This window comes from Chiloscyllium punctatum, unplaced genomic scaffold (assembly GCF_047496795.1).
Source record: "Chiloscyllium punctatum isolate Juve2018m unplaced genomic scaffold, sChiPun1.3 scaffold_1369, whole genome shotgun sequence".
NCBI classification, from domain to species: domain Eukaryota; kingdom Metazoa; phylum Chordata; class Chondrichthyes; order Orectolobiformes; family Hemiscylliidae; genus Chiloscyllium; species Chiloscyllium punctatum.
Genome location: NW_027311103.1, coordinates 2,501 through 24,093, shown reverse-complemented (window position 1 = coordinate 24,093; position 21,593 = coordinate 2,501). Strand labels below are relative to the sequence as shown.

Sequence of the window (21,593 nt, the reverse complement as noted above, 5' to 3'; positions counted from 1 at the left end):
GATAGGGGGAACAGACTGCCCGGTGTGTGTAAATGGGGAGAGGGCGGGTGAGGGGGCTAATACCCCTCCGATAGGGGGAACAGACTGCCCGGTGTGTGTAAATGGGGAGAGGGTGGGTGAGGGGGTTAATTCCCCCCCCCTCCCCCCCTCCGATAGGGGGAACAGACTGCCCGGTGTGTGTAAATGGGGAGAGGGTGGGTGAGGGGGTTAATCCCCCCTCCGATAGGGGGAACAGACTGCCCGGGGGGTGTAAATGGGGAGAGGGTGGGTGAGGGGGTTAATCCCCCCTCCGATAGGGGGAACAGACTGCCCGGTGTGTGTAAATGGGGAGAGGGTGGGTGAGGGGGTTAATCCCCCCTCCGATAGGGGGAACAGACTGCCCGGGGGGTGTAAATGGGGAGAGGGTGGGTGAGGGGGTTAATCCCCCCTCCGATAGGGGGAACAGACTGCCCGGTGTGTGTAAATGGGGAGAGGGTGGGTGAGGGGGTTAATCCCCCCTCCGATAGGGGGAACAGACTGCCCGGTGTGTGTAAATGGGGAGAGGGTGGCTGAGGGGGTTAATCCCCCTCCGATAGGGGGAACAGACTGCCCGGTGTGTGTAAATGGGGAGAGGGTGGGTGAGGGGGTTAATCCCCCCTCCGATAGGGGGAACAGACTGCCGGTGTGTGTAAATGGGGAGAGGGCGGGTGAGGGGGTTAATCCCCCCTCTCCGATAGGGGGAACAGACTGCCCGGTGTGTGTAAATGGGGAGAGGGTGGGTGAGGGGGTTAATCCCCCTCCGATAGGGGGAACAGACTGCCCGGTGTGTGTAAATGGGGAGAGGGTGGGTGAGGGGGTGAATCCCCCGCTGATAGGGGGAACAGACTGCCCGGAGTGTGTAAATGGGGAGAGGGTGGGTGAGGGGGTTAATCCCCCTCCGATAGGGGGAACAGACTGCCCGGTGTGTGTAAATGGGGAGAGTGTGGGTGAGGGGGTTAATCCCCCCTCCGATAGGGGGAACAGACTGCCCGGTGTGTGTAAATGGGGAGAGGGTGGGTGAGGGGGTTAATCCCCCCTCCGATAGGGGGAACAGACTGCCCGGTGTGTGTAAATGGGGAGAGGGTGGGTGAGGGGGTTAATCCCCCTCCGATAGGGGGAACAGACTGCCCGGTGTGTGTAAATGGGGAGAGGGTGGGTGAGGGGGTTAATCCCCCTCCGATAGGGGGAACAGACTGCCCGGTGTGTGTAAATGGGGAGAGGGTGGGTGAGGGGGTTAATCCCCCTCCGATAGGGGGAACAGACTGCCCGGTGTGTGTAAATGGGGAGAGGGTGGGTGAGGGGGTTAATCCCCCCCCCCTCCGATAGGGCGCACAGACTGCCCGGTGTGTGTAAATGGGGAGAGGGTGGGTGAGGGGTTTAATCCCCCTCCGAGAGGGGGCTCAGACTGCCCGGTGTGTCTAAATGGGGAGAAACAGGGTGAGGTTGGTTCAGATTAAACAGTCCAGTTGAATTGGGACTGTAAGGTTTTAACTCGTCGGAGTCTGTAATTGCGACCTATTCCCAGTTTGAACAGGGTACGGTGCATATAAGCGCCCAGTTCACATTGCACGATCAGCATTGTAGAGATAGCAATATTGTGAGACGGAGCAGTGCAGAGAGAGAGAGGGTGAGAGAGAGAGAGTGAGACAGTTCGGCAGAGAGAGAGAGACAGACAGAGATAGAGAAAGAGAGGCAGAGAGAGAGAGATAGACAGAGAGAGAGAAAGAGATACTGAGACAGAGAGAGATAGATACTGAGACAGAGAGAGAGAGACAGACAGACAGAGATAGAGAAAGAGAGGCAGAGAGAGGGACATAGACAGAGAGCGAGAGATAGACAGAGAGAGAGAAAGAGATACTGAGACAGGGAGAGAGAGAGACAGAGAAATAGAGAGAGAGAGAGCGCGAGAGAGACGCACACAAAAAGAGGGAAAGTGAGTAAACGAGAGACCGAGAGAGAGAGAGAGAGAGAGAAAGAAAGAGAATAGAGAGGGGAACAGGCGAAACCTGGGAGAGGGAGTGAAATAGAGACGTGAACTGAGGGAGAAAGAGACACACAGGGAGAGAAATAGCAACAGAAAGTGACAGACAGGGGGACAGGACAAAGGGAGTGAGACAGAAAGAGAGAGAGAGAGGTATAGAGACAAAGAAAATAGAGATAGTCAGGGTGTTAAAAAGAGAGGGGGGGGCGTGACACAATAAGACAAACTGTGAGAAGTCCGATCGAGTGAGACAGACTGAGAGATATAGAGAGAAGAGGAGAGAGGGAGAACAAGAGAGAAAGGGGCAGGCAGACACACAGGGACGGTGTGAGGGAGGTGACAGGGTCGGTGAGTTGCAAGACACCTTGGTAAGTATTGGCTTGGACCCAGTGCATTGTCAGAGGGTCCCATCGCTGCCATTCTCTGTGCGTGTATTCATATTGCTGCTATCTCAGAGTCTGACCCAATCCAACAAAGGCCACGTTACATTCCGACCTCCTCACTCACAATTCCAAAGTCATGTCAGTCACCATGACAGGGGAGAGTGTAGATGGGACAGAGGGAGGGGGATTGAATGGGGGTGTACAGACTGTGATGGGGAGAGTGTAGATGGGGCAGTGGGAGGGGGATTGAATGGGGGTGTACAGACTGTGATGGGGGAGAGTGTAGATGGGGCAGTGGGAGGGGGATTGAATGGGGGTGTACAGACTGTGATGGGGGAGAGTGTAGATGGGACAGTGGGAGGGGGATTGAATGGGGGTGTACAGACTGTGATGGGGGAGAGTGTAGATGGGACAGTGGGAGGGGGATTGAATGGGGGTGTACAGACTGTGATGGGGGAGAGTGTAGATGGGACAGTGGGAGGGGGATTGAATGGGGGTGTACAGACTGTGATGGGGGAGAGTGTAGATGGGGCAGTGGCAGGGGGATTAAATGGGGGTGTACAGACTGTGATGGGGGAGAGTGTGGATGGGGCAGTGGGAAGGGGATTGAATGGGGGTGTACAGACTGTGATAGGGGAGAGTGTAGATGGGACAGTGGGAGGGGGATTGAATGGGGGTGTACAGACTGTGATGGGGGAGAGTGTAGATGGGGCAGTGGGAGGGGGATTGAATGGGGGTGTACAGACTGTGATGGGGGAGAGTGTAGATGGGGCAGTGGGAGGGGGATTGAATGGGGGTGTACAGACTGTGATGGGGGAGAGTGTAGATGGGACAGTGGGAGGGGGATTGAATGGGGGTGTACAGACTGTGATAGGGGAGAGTGTAGATGGGACAGTGTGGGGGATTGAATGGGGGTGTACAGACTGTGATGGGGGAGAGTGTAGATGGGACAGTGTGAGGGGGATTGAATGGGGGTGTACAGACTGTGATGGGGGAGAGTGTAGATGGGACAGTGGGAGGGGGATTGAATGGGGGTGTACAGACTGTGTTAGGGGAGAGTGTAGATGGGACAGTGGGAGGGGGATTGAATGGGGGTGTACAGACTGTGATGGGGGAGAGTGTAGATGGGACAGTGGGAGGGGGATTGAATGGGGGTGTACAGACTGTGATGGGGGAGAGTGTAGATGGGGCAGTGGGAGGGGGATTGAATGGGGGTGTACAGACTGTGATGGGGGAGAGTGTAGATGGGGCAGTGGGAGGGGGATTGAATGGGGGTGTACAGACTGTGATGGGGGAGAGTGTAGATGGGACAGTGGGAGGGGGATTGAATGGGGGTGTACAGACTGTGATAGGGGAGAGTGTAGATGGGACAGTGTGGGGGATTGAATGGGGGTGTACAGACTGTGATGGGGGAGAGTGTAGATGGGGCAGTGGGAGGGGGATTGAATGGGGGTGTACAGACTGTGATGGGGGAGAGTGTAGATGGGGCAGTGGGAGGGGGATTGAATGGGGGTGTACAGACTGTGATAGGGGAGAGTGTAGATGGGACAGTGGGAGGGGGGATTGAATGGGGGTGTACAGACTGTGATGGGGAGAGTGTAGATGGGACAGTGGGAGGGGGATTGAATGGGGGTGTACAGACTGTGATGGGGGAGAGTGTGGATGGGGCAGTGGGAGGGGGATTGAATGGGGGTGTACAGACTGTGATGGGGAGAGTGTAGATGGGACAGTGGGAGGGGGATTGAATGGGGGTGTACAGACTGTGATGGGGGAGAGTGTAGATGGGACAGTGGGAGGGGGATTGAATGGGGGTGTACAGACTGTGATGGGGAGAGTGTAGATGGGACAGTGGGAGGGGGATTGAATGGGGGTGTACAGACTGTGATGGGGGAGAGTGTAGATGGGGCAGTGGGAGGGGGATTGAATGGGGGTGTACAGACTGTGATGGGGGAGAGTGTAGATGGGACAGTGGGAGGGGGATTGAATGGGGGTGTACAGACTGTGATGGGGGAGAGTGTAGATGGGACAGTGGGAGGGGGATTGAATGGGGGTGTACAGACTGTGATGGGGGAGAGTGTAGATGGGACAGTGGGAGGGGGATTGAATGGGGGTGTACAGACTGTGATAGGGGAGAGTGTAGATGGGACAGTGGGAGGGGGATTGAATGGGGGTGTACAGACTGTGATGGGGGTGAGTGTAGATGGGACAGTGGGAGGGGGATTGAATGGGGGTGTACAGACTGTGATGGGGAGAGTGTAGATGGGACAGTGGGAGGGGGATTGAATGGGGGTGTACAGACTGTGATGGGGGAGAGTGTGGATGGGGCAGTGGGAGGGGGATTGAATGGGGGTGTACAGACTGTGATGGGGAGAGTGTAGATGGGACAGTGGGAGGGGGATTGAATGGGGGTGTACAGACTGTGATGGGGGAGAGTGTAGATGGGACAGTGGGAGGGGGATTGAATGGGGGTGTACAGACTGTGATGGGGGAGAGTGTAGATGGGGCAGTGGGAGGGGGATTGAATGGGGGTGTACAGACTGTGATGGGGGAGAGTGTAGATGGGACAGTGTGAGGGGGATTGAATGGGGGTGTACAGACTGTGATGGGGGAGAGTGTAGATGGGACAGTGGGAGGGGGATTGAATGGGGGTGTACAGACTGTGATGGGGGAGAGTGTAGATGGGACAGTGGGAGGGGGATTGAATGGGGGTGTACAGACTGTGATGGGGGAGAGTGTAGATGGGACAGTGGGAGGGGGATTGAATGGGGGTGTACAGACTGTGATAGGGGAGAGTGTAGATGGGGCAGTGGGAGGGGGGATTGAATGGGGGTGTACAGACTGTGATGGGGGAGAGTGTAGATGGGGCAGTGGGAGGGGGGATTGAATGGGGGTGTACAGACTGTGATGGGGGAGAGTGTAGATGGGACAGTGGGAGGGGGATTGAATGGGGGTGTACAGACTGTGATGGGGGAGAGTGTAGATGGGACAGTGGGAGGGGGATTGAATGGGGGTGTACAGACTGTGATGGGGGAGAGTGTAGATGGGACAGTGGGAGGGGGATTGAATGGGGGTGTACAGACTGTGATGGGGGAGAGTGTGGATGGGACAGTGGGAGGGGGATTGAATGGGGGTGTACAGACTGTGATGGGGGAGAGTGTAGATGGGACAGTGGGAGGGGGGATTGAATGGGGGTGTACAGACTGTGATGGGGGAGAGTGTAGATGGGACAGTGGGAGGGGGATTGAATGGGGGTGTACAGACTGTGATGGGGGAGAGTGTAGATGGGGCAGTGGGAGGGGGGATTGAATGGGGGTGTACAGACTGTGATGGGGAGAGTGTAGATGGGACAGTGGGAGGGGGATTGAATGGGGGTGTACAGACTGTGATGGGGGAGAGTGTGGATGGGGCAGTGGGAGGGGGGATTGAATGGGGGTGTACAGACTGTGATGGGGGAGAGTGTAGATGGGACAGTGGGAGGGGGGATTGAATGGGGGTGTACAGACTGTGATGGGGGAGAGTGTAGATGGGGCAGTGTGGGGGATTGAATGGGGGTGTACAGACTGTGATGGGGGAGAGTGTAGATGGGGCAGTGGGAGGGGGATTGAATGGGGGTGTACAGACTGTGATAGGGGAGAGTGTAGATGGGACAGTGGGAGGGGGATTGAATGGGGGTGTACAGACTGTGATGGGGGAGAGTGTAGATGGGACAGTGGGAGGGGGGATTGAATGGGGGTGTACAGACTGTGATAGGGGAGAGTGTAGATGGGACAGTGGGAGGGGGATTGAATGGGGGTGTACAGACTGTGATGGGGGAGAGTGTAGATGGGACAGTGGGAGGGGGATTGAATGGGGGTGTACAGACTGTGATGGGGGAGAGTGTAGATGGGACAGTGGGAGGGGGGATTGAATGGGGGTGTACAGACTGTGATAGGGGAGAGTGTAGATGGGACAGTGGGAGGGGGATTGAATGGGGGTGTACAGACTGTGATGGGGAGAGTGTAGATGGGACAGTGGGAGGGGGATTGAATGGGGGTGTACAGACTGTGATGGGGGAGAGTGTAGATGGGACAGTGGGAGGGGGATTGAATGGGGGTGTACAGACTGTGATGGGGGAGAGTGTAGATGGGACAGTGGGAGGGGGATTGAATGGGGGTGTACAGACTGTGATGGGGGAGAGTGTAGATGGGGCAGTGTGGGGGATTGAATGGGGGTGTACAGACTGTGATGGGGGAGAGTGTAGATGGGACAGTGGGAGGGGGATTGAATGGGGGTGTACAGACTGTGATGGGGGAGAGTGTAGATGGGACAGTGGGAGGGGGATTGAATGGGGGTGTACAGACTGTGATGGGGGAGAGTGTAGATGGGACAGTGGGAGGGGGATTGAATGGGGGTGTACAGACTGTGATGGGGAGAGTGTAGATGGGACAGTGGGAGGGGGATTGAATGGGGGTGTACAGACTGTGATGGGGGAGAGTGTAGATGGGACAGTGGGAGGGGGATTGAATGGGGGTGTACAGACTGTGATAGGGGAGAGTGTAGATGGGGCAGTGGGAGGGGGGATTGAATGGGGGTGTACAGACTGTGATGGGGAGAGTGTAGATGGGACAGTGGGAGGGGGATTGAATGGGGGTGTACAGACTGTGATGGGGGAGAGTGTAGATGGGACAGTGGGAGGGGGATTGAATGGGGGTGTACAGACTGTGATGGGGGAGAGTGTAGATGGGACAGTGGGAGGGGGATTGAATGGGGGTGTACAGACTGTGATGGGGGAGAGTGTAGATGGGACAGTGGGAGGGGGATTGAATGGGGGTGTACAGACTGTGATAGGGAGAGTGTAGATGGGACAGTGGGAGGGGGATTGAATGGGGGTGTACAGACTGTGATGGGGGAGAGTGTAGATGGGGCAGTGGGAGGGGGATTGAATGGGGGTGTACAGACTGTGATGGGGGAGAGTGTAGATGGGGCAGTGGGAGGGGGATTGAATGGGGGTGTACAGACTGTGATGGGGGAGAGTGTAGATGGGACAGTGGGAGGGGGATTGAATGGGGGTGTACAGACTGTGATAGGGGAGAGTGTAGATGGGGCAGTGGGAGGGGGATTGAATGGGGGTGTACAGACTGTGATGGGGGAGAGTGTAGATGGGACAGTGGGAGGGGGATTGAATGGGGGTGTACAGACTGTGATGGGGGAGTGTAGATGGGGCAGTGGGAGGGGATTGAATGGGGGTGTACAGACTGTGATAGGGGAGAGTGTAGATGGGACAGTGGGAGGGGGATTGAATGGGGGTGTACAGACTGTGATGGGGGAGAGTGTAGATGGGGCAGTGGGAGGGGGATTGAATGGGGGTGTACAGACTGTGATGGGGGAGAGTGTAGATGGGGCAGTGGGAGGGGGATTGAATGGGGGTGTACAGACTGTGATGGGGGAGAGTGTAGATGGGGCAGGGGGAGGGGGATTGAATGGGGGTGTACAGACTGTGATAGGGGAGAGTGTCGATGGGACAGTGTGAGGGGGATTGAATGGGGGTGTACAGACTGTGATGGGGGAGAGTGTAGATGGGGCAGTGGGAGGGGGGATTGAATGGGGGTGTACAGACTGTGATGGGGGAGAGTGTAGATGGGGCAGTGGGAGGGGGGATTGAATGGGGGTGTACAGACTGTGATGGGGGAGAGTGTAGATGGGACAGTGGGAGGGGGATTGAATGGGGGTGTACAGACTGTGATGGGGGAGAGTGTAGATGGGACAGTGGGAGGGGGGATTGAATGGGGGTGTACAGACTGTGATGGGGGAGAGTGTAGATGGGACAGTGGGAGGGGGGATTGAATGGGGGTGTACAGACTGTGATGGGGGAGAGTGTAGATGGGACAGTGGGAGGGGGGATTGAATGGGGGTGTACAGACTGTGATGGGGGAGAGTGTAGATGGGACAGTGGGATTGAATGGGGGTGTACAGACTGTGATGGGGGAGAGTGTAGATGGGACAGTGGGAGGGGGGATTGAATGGGGGTGTACAGACTGTGATGGGGGAGAGTGTAGATGGGACAGTGGGAGGGGGATTGAATGGGGGTGTACAGACTGTGATGGGGAGAGTGTCGATGGGACAGTGGGAGGGGGATTGAATGGGGGTGTACAGACTGTGATGGGGAGAGTGTAGATGGGACAGTGGGAGGGGGATTGAATGGGGGTGTACAGACTGTGATAGGGGAGAGTGTAGATGGGACAGTGGGAGGGGGGATTGAATGGGGGTGTACAGACTGTGATGGGGGAGAGTGTAGATGGGACAGTGGGAGGGGGATTGAATGGGGGTGTACAGACTGTGATGGGGGAGAGTGTAGATGGGGCAGTGGGAGGGGGGATTGAATGGGGGTGTACAGACTGTGATGGGGGAGAGTGTAGATGGGACAGTGGGATTGAATGGGGGTGTACAGACTGTGATGGGGGAGAGTGTAGATGGGACAGTGGGAGGGGGGATTGAATGGGGGTGTACAGACTGTGATGGGGGAGAGTGTAGATGGGACAGTGGGAGGGGGATTGAATGGGGGTGTACAGACTGTGATGGGGAGAGTGTCGATGGGACAGTGGGAGGGGGATTGAATGGGGGTGTACAGACTGTGATGGGGAGAGTGTAGATGGGACAGTGGGAGGGGGATTGAATGGGGGTGTACAGACTGTGATGGGGGAGAGTGTAGATGGGACAGAGGGAGGGGGATTGAATGGGGGTGTACAGACTGTGATGGGGGAGAGTGTAGATGGGGCAGTGGGAGGGGGATTGAATGGGGGTGTACAGACTGTGATAGGGGAGAGTGTAGATGGGACAGTGGGAGGGGGATTGAATGGGGGTGTACAGACTGTGATGGGGGAGAGTGTAGATGGGACAGTGGGAGGGGGATTGAATGGGGGTGTACAGACTGTGATGGGGAGAGTGTAGATGGGACAGTGGGAGGGGGATTGAATGGGGGTGTACAGACTGTGATGGGGAGAGTGTAGATGGGACAGTGGGAGGGGGATTGAATGGGGGTGTACAGACTGTGATGGGGAGAGTGTAGATGGGACAGTGGGAGGGGGATTGAATGGGGGTGTACAGACTGTGATAGGGGAGAGTGTGGATGGGGCAGTGTGGGGGATTGAATGGGGGTGTACAGACTGTGATGGGGAGAGTGTAGATGGGACAGTGGGAGGGGGATTGAATGGGGGTGTACAGACTGTGATGGGGGAGAGTGTGGATGGGGCAGTGGGAGGGGGATTGAATGGGGGTGTACAGACTGTGATGGGGAGAGTGTAGATGGGACAGTGGGAGGGGGATTGAATGGGGGTGTACAGACTGTGATGGGGGAGAGTGTAGATGGGACAGTGGGAGGGGGATTGAATGGGGGTGTACAGACTGTGATGGGGGAGAGTGTAGATGGGGCAGTGTGGGGGATTGAATGGGGGTGTACAGACTGTGATGGGGGAGTGTAGATGGGGCAGTGTGGGGGATTGAATGGGGGTGTACAGACTGTGATGGGGGAGTGTAGATGGGACAGTGGGAGGGGGATTGAATGGGGGTGTACAGACTGTGATGGGGGAGAGTGTAGATGGGACAGTGGGAGGGGGATTGAATGGGGGTGTACAGACTGTGATGGGGGAGAGTGTAGATGGGGCAGTGTGGGGGATTGAATGGGGGTGTACAGACTGTGATGGGGGAGAGTGTAGATGGGGCAGTGTGGGGGATTGAATGGGGGTGTACAGACTGTGATGGGGGAGTGTAGATGGGACAGTGGGAGGGGGATTGAATGGGGGTGTACAGACTGTGATAGGGGAGAGTGTAGATGGGACAGTGGGAGGGGGATTGAATGGGGGTGTACAGACTGTGATGGGGGAGAGTGTAGATGGGACAGTGGGAGGGGGATTGAATGGGGGTGTACAGACTGTGATGGGGGAGAGTGTAGATGGGACAGTGGGAGGGGGATTGAATGGGGGTGTACAGACTGTGATGGGGGAGAGTGTAGATGGGACAGTGGGAGGGGGATTGAATGGGGGTGTACAGACTGTGATGGGGGAGAGTGTAGACGGGGCAGTGGGAGGGGGATTGAATGGGGGTGTACAGACTGTGATGGGGGAGAGTGTAGATGGGACAGTGGGAGGGGGATTGAATGGGGGTGTACAGACTGTGATGGGGAGAGTGTAGATGGGACAGTGGGAGGGGGATTGAATGGGGGTGTACAGACTGTGATGGGGAGAGTGTAGATGGGACAGTGGGAGGGGGATTGAATGGGGGTGTACAGACTGTGATGGGGAGAGTGTAGATGGGACAGTGGGAGGGGGATTGAATGGGGGTGTACAGACTGTGATGGGGAGAGTGTAGATGGGACAGTGGGAGGGGGATTGAATGGGGGTGTACAGACTGTGATGGGGGAGAGTGTGGATGGGACAGTGGGAGGGGGGATTGAATGGGGGTGTACAGACTGTGATGGGGGAGAGTGTGGATGGGACAGTGGGAGGGGGATTGAATGGGGGTGTACAGACTGTGATGGGGGAGAGTGTAGATGGGGCAGTGGGAGGGGGGATTGAATGGGGGTGTACAGACTGTGATGGGGAGAGTGTAGATGGGGCAGTGGGAGGGGGGATTGAATGGGGGTGTACAGACTGTGATGGGGGAGAGTGTGGATGGGACAGTGGGAGGGGGATTGAATGGGGGTGTACAGACTGTGATGGGGGAGAGTGTGGATGGGACAGTGGGAGGGGGATTGAATGGGGGTGTACAGACTGTGATGGGGGAGAGTGTAGATGGGACAGTGGGAGGGGGATTGAATGGGGGTGTACAGACTGTGATGGGGGAGAGTGTAGATGGGACAGTGGGAGGGGGGATTGAATGGGGGTGTACAGACTGTGATGGGGGAGAGTGTAGATGGGACAGTGGGAGGGGGGATTGAATGGGGGTGTACAGACTGTGATAGGGGAGAGTGTAGATGGGGCAGTGGGAGGGGGATTGAATGGGGGTGTACAGACTGTGATGGGGGAGAGTGTAGATGGGACAGTGGGAGGGGGGATTGAATGGGGGTGTACAGACTGTGATGGGGGAGAGTGTAGATGGGACAGTGGGAGGGGGATTGAATGGGGGTGTACAGACTGTGATGGGGGAGAGTGTAGATGGGGCAGTGTGGGGGATTGAATGGGGGTGTACAGACTGTGATGGGGGAGAGTGTAGATGGGACAGTGGGAGGGGGATTGAATGGGGGTGTACAGACTGTGATGGGGAGAGTGTAGATGGGACAGTGGGAGGGGGGATTGAATGGGGGTGTACAGACTGTGATGGGGGAGAGTGTAGATGGGACAGTGGGAGGGGGATTGAATGGGGGTGTACAGACTGTGATAGGGGAGAGTGTAGATGGGGCAGTGGGAGGGGGATTGAATGGGGGTGTACAGACTGTGATGGGGGAGAGTGTAGATGGGACAGTGGGAGGGGGGATTGAATGGGGGTGTACAGACTGTGATGGGGGAGAGTGTAGATGGGACAGTGGGAGGGGGATTGAATGGAGGTGTACAGACTGTGATAGGGGAGAGTGTAGATGGGACAGTGGGAGGGGGGATTGAATGGGGGTGTACAGACTGTGATGGGGGAGAGTGTAGATGGGACAGTGGGAGGGGGATTGAATGGGGGTGTACAGACTGTGATAGGGGAGAGTGTAGATGGGACAGTGGGAGGGGGATTGAATGGGGGTGTACAGACTGTGATAGGGGAGAGTGTAGATGGGGCAGTGGGAGGGGGATTGAATGGGGGTGTACAGACTGTGATGGGGGAGAGTGTAGATGGGGCAGTGTGATTGAATGGGGGTGTACAGACTGTGATGGGGGAGAGTGTAGATGGGGCAGTGGGAGGGGGATTGAATGGGGGTGTACAGACTGTGATGGGGGAGAGTGTAGATGGGACAGTGGGAGGGGGATTGAATGGGGGTGTACAGACTGTGATAGGGGAGAGTGTAGATGGGACAGTGGGAGGGGGGATTGAATGGGGGTGTACAGACTGTGATGGGGGAGAGTGTGGATGGGACAGTGGGAGGGGGATTGAATGGGGGTGTACAGACTGTGATGGGGGAGAGTGTAGATGGGGCAGTGGGAGGGGGATTGAATGGGGGTGTACAGACTGTGATGGGGGAGAGTGTAGATGGGGCAGTGGGAGGGGGATTGAATGGGGGTGTACAGACTGTGATGGGGAGAGTGTAGATGGGACAGTGGGAGGGGGGATTGAATGGGGGTGTACAGACTGTGATGGGGGAGAGTGTGGATGGGACAGTGGGAGGGGGGATTGAATGGGGGTGTACAGACTGTGATGGGGGAGAGTGTAGATGGGACAGTGGGAGGGGGGATTGAATGGGGGTGTACAGACTGTGATGGGGGAGAGTGTAGATGGGACAGTGGGAGGGGGGATTGAATGGGGGTGTACAGACTGTGATGGGGGAGAGTGTAGATGGGACAGTGGGAGGGGGATTGAATGGGGGTGTACAGACTGTGATGGGGGAGAGTGTGGATGGGGCAGTGGGAGGGGGATTGAATGGGGGTGTACAGACTGTGATGGGGAGAGTGTAGATGGGGCAGTGGGAGGGGAGATTGAATGGGGGTGTACAGACTGTGATGGGGTCAGTGTCGATGGGCGGGGGATTCAATTGACTTCAAATTGAAAATGAAATGTCCTTTCAAACGAACGATGTCCTTGTTGTTGCTGGTATTGTGATGGGAGATAATTCCAAATATTTTGTAAACCTCAGATATATCTGTGATCTCAACTCCCCTTGAACCTGGTCTGTGTAGTTTCAGCTAGAGCAGACTTCCTTGATTTCGCCGCCTGGAAGCAGTGACACATCTTAAGTTGCCTCAAGGGGTTTTATTGTCATTGAGATTTTGACCTTGGGTCCTCTCAGGATATGTCAGCCACACGGGTCTGAACGTCAATTGACAAGGGACAGTTTGATACACGGAACAAGACTCTGACTCAGAGGGGGAGAGAATCTCGGAGTTCAGGACCCAGAGAGAGAGAGAGACAAAGGTGGGGCCGTCTGGTGGTTACAGAGATAGGGAGGGGGTGGAGGGGGTTACAGAGAGAGGGAGGGTGTAGAGGGGCAGGAGGGGGTTACTGAGATAGGGAGGGGGTGTAGGGGCTGGAGGGGGTTACTGAGATAGGGAGGGGGTGTAGGGGCAGGAGGGGGTTACTGAGATAGGGAGGGGGTGTAGGGGCCGGAGGGGGTTACTGAGATAGGGAGGGGGTGTAGGGGCTGGAGGGGGTTACAGAGATAGGGAGGGGGTGTAGGGGCTGGAGGGGGTTACAGAGATAGGGAGGGGGTTACAGAGATAGGGAGGGGGTGTAGGGGCCGGAGGGGGTTACAGTGATAGGGAGGGGGTGTAGGGGCTGGAGGGGGTTACAGAGATAGGGAGGGGGTGTAGGGGCTGGAGGGGGTTACAGAGATAGGGAGGGGGTGTAGGGGCTGGAGGGGGTTACAGAGATAGGGAGGGGGTGTGGGGGCTGGAGGGGGTTACAGAGATAGGGAGGGGGTGTAGGGGCTGGAGGGGGTTACAGAGATAGGGAGGGGGTGTAGGGGCTGGAGGGGGTTACAGAGATAGGGAGGGGGTGTAGGGGCTGGAGGGGGTTACAGAGATAGGGAGGGGGTTTAGGGGGTTACAGAGATAGGGAGGGGTTAAGGGGCTAGAGGGTGTTACAGGGATAGGGAGGGGCTGGAGGGGGTTACAGAGATAGGGAGGGGGTGTAGGGGCTGGAGGGGGTTACAGAGATAGGGAGGGGGTGTAGGGGCTGGAGGGGGTTACAGAGATAGGGAGGGGGTGTAGGGGCTGGAGGGGGTTACAGAGATAGGGAGGGGGTGTAGGGGCTGGAGGGGGTTACAGAGATAGGGAGGGGGTGTAGGGGCTGGAGGGGGTTACAGAGAGAGGGAGGGGCTGGAGGGGGTTACAGAGATAGGGAGGGGTTAAGGGGCTAGAGGGGGTTACAGGGATAGGGAGGGGCTGGAGGGGGTTACAGAGAGAGGGAGGGCATGAAGGGGGTTACAGAGATAGGGAGGGGATGTAGGGGCTGGAGGGGGTTACAGAGATAGGGAGGGGGTGGAGGGGCTTACAGAGAGAGGGAGGGGGTGTAGGGGCTGGAGGGGGTTATAGAGATAGGGAGGGGGTGTAGGGGCTGGAGGGGGTGTAGTTTATGAACAGCCATGGTGCGTTGGGTAGCAGTGTTTACTGGAGGAGCTTTATGGGATATCCTAGTGCCAGCCTTGTGTGGTCACATCGTATTTAGTGCTCCTTCTCCCTGTCTAGGAGCTGCTGGCAGTGCGAGAGGCAGGAAGATCTTACCATAGAGGAGTCTGTCACACCTTCTTCATTTCTCGCACACATCACATCCACTCAGAGCCGGCATGGATTTCGAGAAACTGCCGAAGATTTGCAATGAGGAACGAGAGAGCATGTTTGGATATGTTCATGGTGTCTCGGGACCAGGTGATAGACACCAGTCAGTGTACAGATATCTCCCAGAGAGAGAGGGGGCTGAGAGACACCAGTCAGTGTACAGATATCTCCCAGAGAGAGAGGGGGCTGAGAGACACCAGTCAGTGTACAGATATCTCCCTGAGAGAGAGAGGGGGCTGAGAGACACCAGTCAGTGTACAGATATCTCCCTGAGAGAGAGAGAGGGGACTGAGAGACACCAGTCAGTGTACAGATATCTCCCTGAAAGAGAGGGGACTGAGAGACACCAGTCAGTGTACAGATATCTCCCTGAGAGAGAGGGGACTGAGAGACACCAGTCAGTGTACAGATATCTCCCTGAGAGAGAGAGGGGACTGAGAGACACCAGTCAGTGTACAGATATCTCCCTGAGATAGAGAGGGACTGAGAGACACCAGTCAGTGTACAGATATCTCCCTGAGATAGAGAGGGACTGAGAGACACCAGTCAGTGTACAGATATCTCCCTGAGAGAGAGAGAGGGGACTGAGAGACACCAGTCAGTGTACAGATATCTCCCTGAAAGAGAGGGGACTGAGAGACACCAGTCAGTGTACAGATATCTCCCTGAGAGAGAGGGGACTGAGAGACACCAGTCAGTGTACAGATATCTCCCTGAGAGAGAGAGGGACTGAGAGACACCAGTCAGTGTACAGATATCTCCCTGAGATAGAGAGGGACTGAGAGACACCAGTCAGTGTACAGATATCTCCCTGAGATAGAGAGGGACTGAGAGACACCAGTCAGTGTACAGATATCTCCCTGAGAGAGAGAGAGGGGACTGAGAGACACCAGTCAGTGTACAGATATCTCCCTGAAAGAGAGGGGACTGAGAGACACCAGTCAGTGTACAGATATCTCCCTGAGAGAGAGGGGACTGAGAGACACCAGTCAGTGTACAGATATCTCCCTGAGAGAGAGAGGGACTGAGAGACACCAGTCAGTGTACAGATATCTCCCTGAGATAGAGAGGGACTGAGAGACACCAGTCAGTGTACAGATATCTCCCTGAGATAGAGAGGGACTGAGAGACACCAGTCAGTGTACAGATATCTCCCTGAGAGAGAGAGGGGACTGAGAGACACCAGTCAGTGTACAGATATCTCCCTGAGAGAGAGAGGGGGCTGAGAGACACCAGTGTACAGTTATCTCCCTGAGAGAGGGGGCTGAGAGACACCAGTCAGTGTACAGATATCTCCCTGAGAGAGAGAGGGGACTGAGAGACACCAGTCAGTGTACAGATATCTCCCTGAGAGAGAGAGGGGACTGAGAGACACCAGTCAGTGTACAGATATCTCCCTGAGAGAGAGAGGGGACTGAGAGACACCAGTCAGTGTACAGATATATCCCTGAGAGAGCGAGGGGACTGAGAGACACCAGTCTGTTGTACAGATATCTCCCTGAGAGAGAGAGGGGACTGAGAGACACCAGTCTGTTGTACAGATATCTCCCTGAGAGAGAGAGGGGACTGAGAGACACCAGTCAGTGTACAGATATCTCCCTGAGAGAGAGAGGGGACTGAGAGACACCAGTCAGTGTACAGATATCTCCCTGAGAGAGAGAGGGGACTGAGAGACACCAGTCAGTGTACAGATATCTCCCTGAGAGAGAGAGGGGACTGAGAGACCCCAGTCAGTGTACAGATATCTTACTGAGAGAGAGAGGGGACTGAGAGACCCCAGTCAGTGTACAGATATCTCCCTGACAGAGAGAGAGAGAGGGGACTGAGAGACACCAGTCAGTGTACAGATATCTCCCTGAGAGAGAGAGGGGACTGAGAGACACCAGTCAGTGTACAGATATCTCCCTGAGAGAGAGAGGGGACTGAGAGTCACCAGTCAGTGTACAGATATCTCCCTGAGAGAGAGAGGGGACTGAGAGACACCAGTCAGTGTACAGATATCTTCCTGAGAGCCAGAGGGGACTGAGAGACACCAGTCAGTGTACAGATATCTCCCTGAGAGAGAGGGGACTGAGAGACACCAGTCAGTGTACAGATATCTCCCTGAGAGAGAGGGGACTGAGAGACACCAGTCAGTGTACAGATATCTCCGTGAAAGAGAGAGAGAGGGTACTGAGAGACACCAGTCAGTGTACAGATATCTCCATGAGTGAGAGGGGACTGAGTGACACCAGTCAGTGTACAGATATCTCCCTGAGAGAGAGAGGGGACTGAGAGACACCAGTCAGTGTACAGATATCTCCCTGAGAGCCAGAGGGGACTGAGAGACACCAGTCAGTGTACAGATATCTCCCTGAGAGAGAGGGGACTGAGAGACACCAGTCAGTGAACAGTTATCTCCCTGAGAGAGAGGGGACTGAGAGACACCAGTCAGTGCACAGATATCTCCCTGAGAGGGAGAGGGGACTAAGAGACACCAGTCAGTGTACAGATATCTCCCTGAGAGAGAGGGGACTGAGAGACACCAGTCAGTGTACAGATATCTCACTGAGAGAGAGAGGGGACGGAGAGACACCAGTCAGTGTACAGATATCTCCCTGAGAGAGAGGGGACTGAGAGACACCAGTCAGTGTACAGATATCTCCCTGAGAGAGAGAGGGGACTGAGAAACACCAGTCAGTGTACAGATATCTCCCTGAGAGAGAGGGGACTGAGTGACACCAGTCAGGTTACAGATATCTCCCTGAGTGAGAGGGGACTGAGTGACACCAGTCAGTGTACAGATATCTCCCTGAGAGAGAGAGGGGACTGAGAGACACCAGTCAGTGTACAGATATCTCCCTGAGAGAGAGGGGGGACTGAGAGACACCAGTCAGTGTACAGATATCTCCCTGAGAGAGAGGGGACTGAGTGACACCAGTCAGGTTACAGATATCTCCCTGAGTGAGAGGGGACTGAGTGACACCAGTCAGTGTACAGATATCTCCCTGAGAGAGAGAGGGGACTGAGAGACACCAGTCAGTGTACAGATATCTCCCAGACAGGGATGGGGGATGAGATATTGGAGTGATGACTTAGTTGCTCTGTGTCCCTGCAGTTGTCTTAGCGTCCAATATGGCCGGTGCAGCGATGTATGAGCTGGTGAGGGTTGGACACAGCGAGCTGGTTGGTGAGATTATCCGACTCGAGGGAGACATGGCGACAGTGCAAGTCTATGAGGAAACCTGTATCCTTTGGCACCGTTCCCTGGAAATGGCGTCGGGTGGGTCACTGTGTCGGCTGGGACGAGGGGAGTGGGAGTCCCCAGGGATTGTGCCATTTGGAGGTAGGCCGTGATCGAAGCCTGGCCCTTTCCTGAGCTGGGCCCTCACTGCAGCTGGCGTGTCCGTCGGGGATCCGGTTCTGCGGACCGAGAAGCCCCTGTCGGTGGAACTGGGGCCAGGAATCATGGGCTCCATCTTTGACGGGATCCAGAGGCCTCTGTTTGACATCCGACAGCTGACCGAGAGTATCTACATCCCGAGAGGGGTCAACGTCTCCCCACTGCCTAAACACGTCAAGTGGGACTTCACCCCAGAGCCTCACATCAGGGTAAGGGACCGGGGGCATGGTGAGGGAGTAACCAGGGACGGAGAGAGAGAGAGAGTGTGGGGGACAGGGGGACAAAGAGGGGGTGGGTGTGTGTGTACACGAGTGTGTGTGTGTGTACACGAGTGTGTGTGTGTGTACACGAGTGTGTGTGTGTGTACACAAGTGTGTGTGTGGGTGTACACGAGTGTGTGTGGGTGTACACGAGTGTGTGTGTGTGTGTGTGTGTGTACACGAGTGTGTGTGTGTGTGTGTGTGTACACAAGTGTGTGTGTGTGTGGGTGTACACGAGTGTGTGTGTGTGTGTGTACACGAGTGTGTGTGTGTGTGTGTGTACACGAGTGTGTGTGTGTGTGGGTGTACACGAGTGTGTGTGGGTGTACACGAGTGTGTGTGTGTGTGTACACGAGTGTGTGTGTGTACACGAGTGTGTGTGTGTGTGTACACGAGTGTGTGTGTGTGTGTGGGTGTACACAAGTGTGTGTGGGTGTACACGAGTGTGTGTGTGTGTGTGTGTGGGTGTACACGAGTGTGTGTGTGTGTACACGAGTGTGTGTGTGTGTGTGTACACGAGTGTGTGTGGGTGTACACGAGTGTGTGTGGGTGTACACGAGTGTGTGTGTACACGAGTGTGTGTGGGTGTACACGAGTGTGTGTGTGTGTGGGTGTACACGAGTGTGTGTGGGTGTACACGAGTGTGTGTGTGTGTGTGTGGGTGTACACGAGTGTGTGTGTGTGTGGGTGTACACGAGTGTGTGTGTGTGTGTGTGTGTGTGTGTGGGTGTACACGAGTGTGTGTGTGTGTGGGTGTACACGAGTGTGTGTGTGTGTGTGTGGGTGTACACGAGTGTGTGTGTGTGTGGGTGTACACGAGTGTGTGTGTGTGTGTGTGTGTGTGTGTGTGGGTGTACACGAGTGTGTGTGTGTGTGGGTGTACACGAGTGTGTGTGTGTGTGGGTGTACACGAGTGTGTGTGGGTGTACACGAGTGTGTGTGTGTGGGTGTACACGAGTGTGTGTGTGTGTGTGTGTGGGTGTACACGAGTGTGTGTGTGGGTGTACACGAGTGTGTGTGTGGGTGTACACGAGTGTGTGTGGGTGTACACGAGTGTGTGTGTGGGTGTACACGAGTGTGTGTGGGTGTACACGAGTGTGTGTGGGTGTACACGAGTGTGTGTGTGTGTGTGGGTGTACACGAGTGTGTGTGTGTGGGTGTACACGAGTGTGTGTGTGTGTATGTGCGTGCATGAGTGTGTGTGTATGAGTGTGTGTACGTGTCTGTGCATGAGTGAGTGTGTGTGTGTATGAGTGTGTGTGTGTGTATGAGTATGGGTGTATATGAGCGTGTGTGTGTATGAGTGTGTGAGAGTATGAGTGTGTGTATGTGAATGTATATGCGTGTGTGTGTATGGGTGTGTGCGAGTGTGTGTGTGTATGACTGTGCGTGAGTGTGTGTATATGAATATGTGATTGTGTGTGAGTGTGTGATTGAGTGTGTGTGCATGAGTGTGAGTGAGTGACTGTATGAGTGTGTCAGTGAGTGAGTGCGTGTCAGTGAGTGTGTGTGTGTATGAGTGTGTGAATGAGTGTGTGGTGTGTCTCTGTGTGTGTGAGTATATGAGTGTGTGTGTGAGAGTGAGTGAATGTGTGTGTGTGTATGACTGTGCGTGAGTGTGTGTGATTGAGTGAGTATGAGTGTGTGAGTTTGAGAGTGTGAGTGAGTCAGTGTATGAGTGAGTGAGTGTGTGTGAGAGTGAGTGTGTGTATATGAATGTGTGATTATGTGTGTCAGTGAGTGTGTGTGAGTGTGAGTGAATGTGTGTATATGAGTGTGTGATTGAGTGAGAGTGAGTGTGTGTGTATATGAATGTGTGTGTGTGTGTATGAGTGTGTGATTGAGTGAGTGTGTGTGTCAGTGAGTGTGTGTGTGTATGAGTGTGAGTGTGAGTATATGAGTGTGTGTGTGCATGAGTGAGTGAATGTGTGTGAGAGTGAGTGTGTGTATGACTGTGAGTGTGTGTGATTGAGTGAGTATGAATGTGTGAGTTTGAGAGTGTGAGTGAGTCAGTGTATGAGTGTGTGTGAGAGTGAGTGTGTGTATATGAATGTGTGATTATGTGTGTGAGTGTGTGTGAGTATGAGTGAGTGTGTGTGTGAGTGAATGTGTGTATATGAGTGTGTGATTGAGTGAGTATGAGTGTGTGAGTGTGTGTGAGTATGAGTGAGTGTGTGTGTGAGTGAATGTGTGTATATGAGTGTGTGATTGAGTGAGTATGAGTGTGTGAGTGTGTGTGAGTATGAGAGTGTGAGTGAGTCAGTGTATGAGTGTGATTGAGTGAGTGTGTGTGTGAGTGTGTGTGTATATGAATGTGTGTGTGAGTGAGTGTATGAGTGTGAGTGAGTGACTGTGAGTGTGTGTCAGTGAGTGTGTGTGTGTATGAGTGTGAGTGAGTGTGTATGTATGAGTGAGTGTGAGTATGTGAGTGAATGTGTGTGAGAGAGTGTGTGTGTATGACTGTGTGTGATTGAGTGTGAGTGTGTGAGAGTATGAGTGTGTATGAGTGAGTGTGTGTGTCAGTGTATGAGTGAGTGTGTGTGTATATGAATGTGTAATTGAGTGTGAGTGTGTGTATGAGTGTGAGTGAGTGACTGTGTATGAGTGACTGTGTGTGTGTGTGTGTGACAGTGAGAGAATGTGTGTGAGTGAGTGTGTGTATGACTGTGTGTGAGTGAGTGTATGTGAGTATGAGAGTATGAGTGAGTCAGTGTATGAGTGTGATTGAGTGTGTGTATGAGTGAGTGTGTGTGATTGAGTGAGTATGAGTGTGTGTGAGTATGAGAGTATGAGTGTGATTGAGTGTGAGTGTGTTTATATGAGTGTGTGAGTGAGTGTGAGTGAGTGTGAGTGAATGTGTGTGTGAGTGTGTGTGTATGACTGTGAGTGAGTGTATGTGAGTATGAGAGAGTCAGTGTGTGTGTGAGTGTGAGTGATTGTGTGTATGACTGTGTGTGTGAGTGTGTGTATGTGAGTGTGTGAATGTGTGTGAGTGAGTGTGTGTATGACTGTGAGTGAGTGTATGTGAGTATGAGAGTATGTGTGAGTCAGTGTATGAGTGTGTGTGAGTGAGTGTGTGTGTGTATGAGTGTGTGATTGAGTGAGTATGACTGTGTGTGAGTATGAGAGTATGAGTGAGTCAGTGTATGAGTGTGATTGAGTGTGTGTGTGTGTATGAGTGTGATT

The 21,593-nt window shown here is 54.7% G+C and overlaps 1 protein-coding gene across 1 annotated transcript; it reads left to right on the top strand.

The window, feature by feature from the left end:
- Positions 1 to 1,606: 1,606 nt before the first annotated feature.
- On the top strand, positions 1,607 to 18,356 carry LOC140475062 (V-type proton ATPase catalytic subunit A-like; the record flags this gene model as incomplete). Its single annotated transcript, XM_072567751.1, has 4 exons — positions 1,607 to 2,367; positions 14,676 to 14,855; positions 17,863 to 17,991; positions 18,142 to 18,356. Coding segments are annotated over exons 2-4 (426 nt in total), but the record flags the coding sequence as incomplete, so codon positions are not given.
- Between the last annotated feature and the right edge of the window lie 3,237 nt (positions 18,357 to 21,593).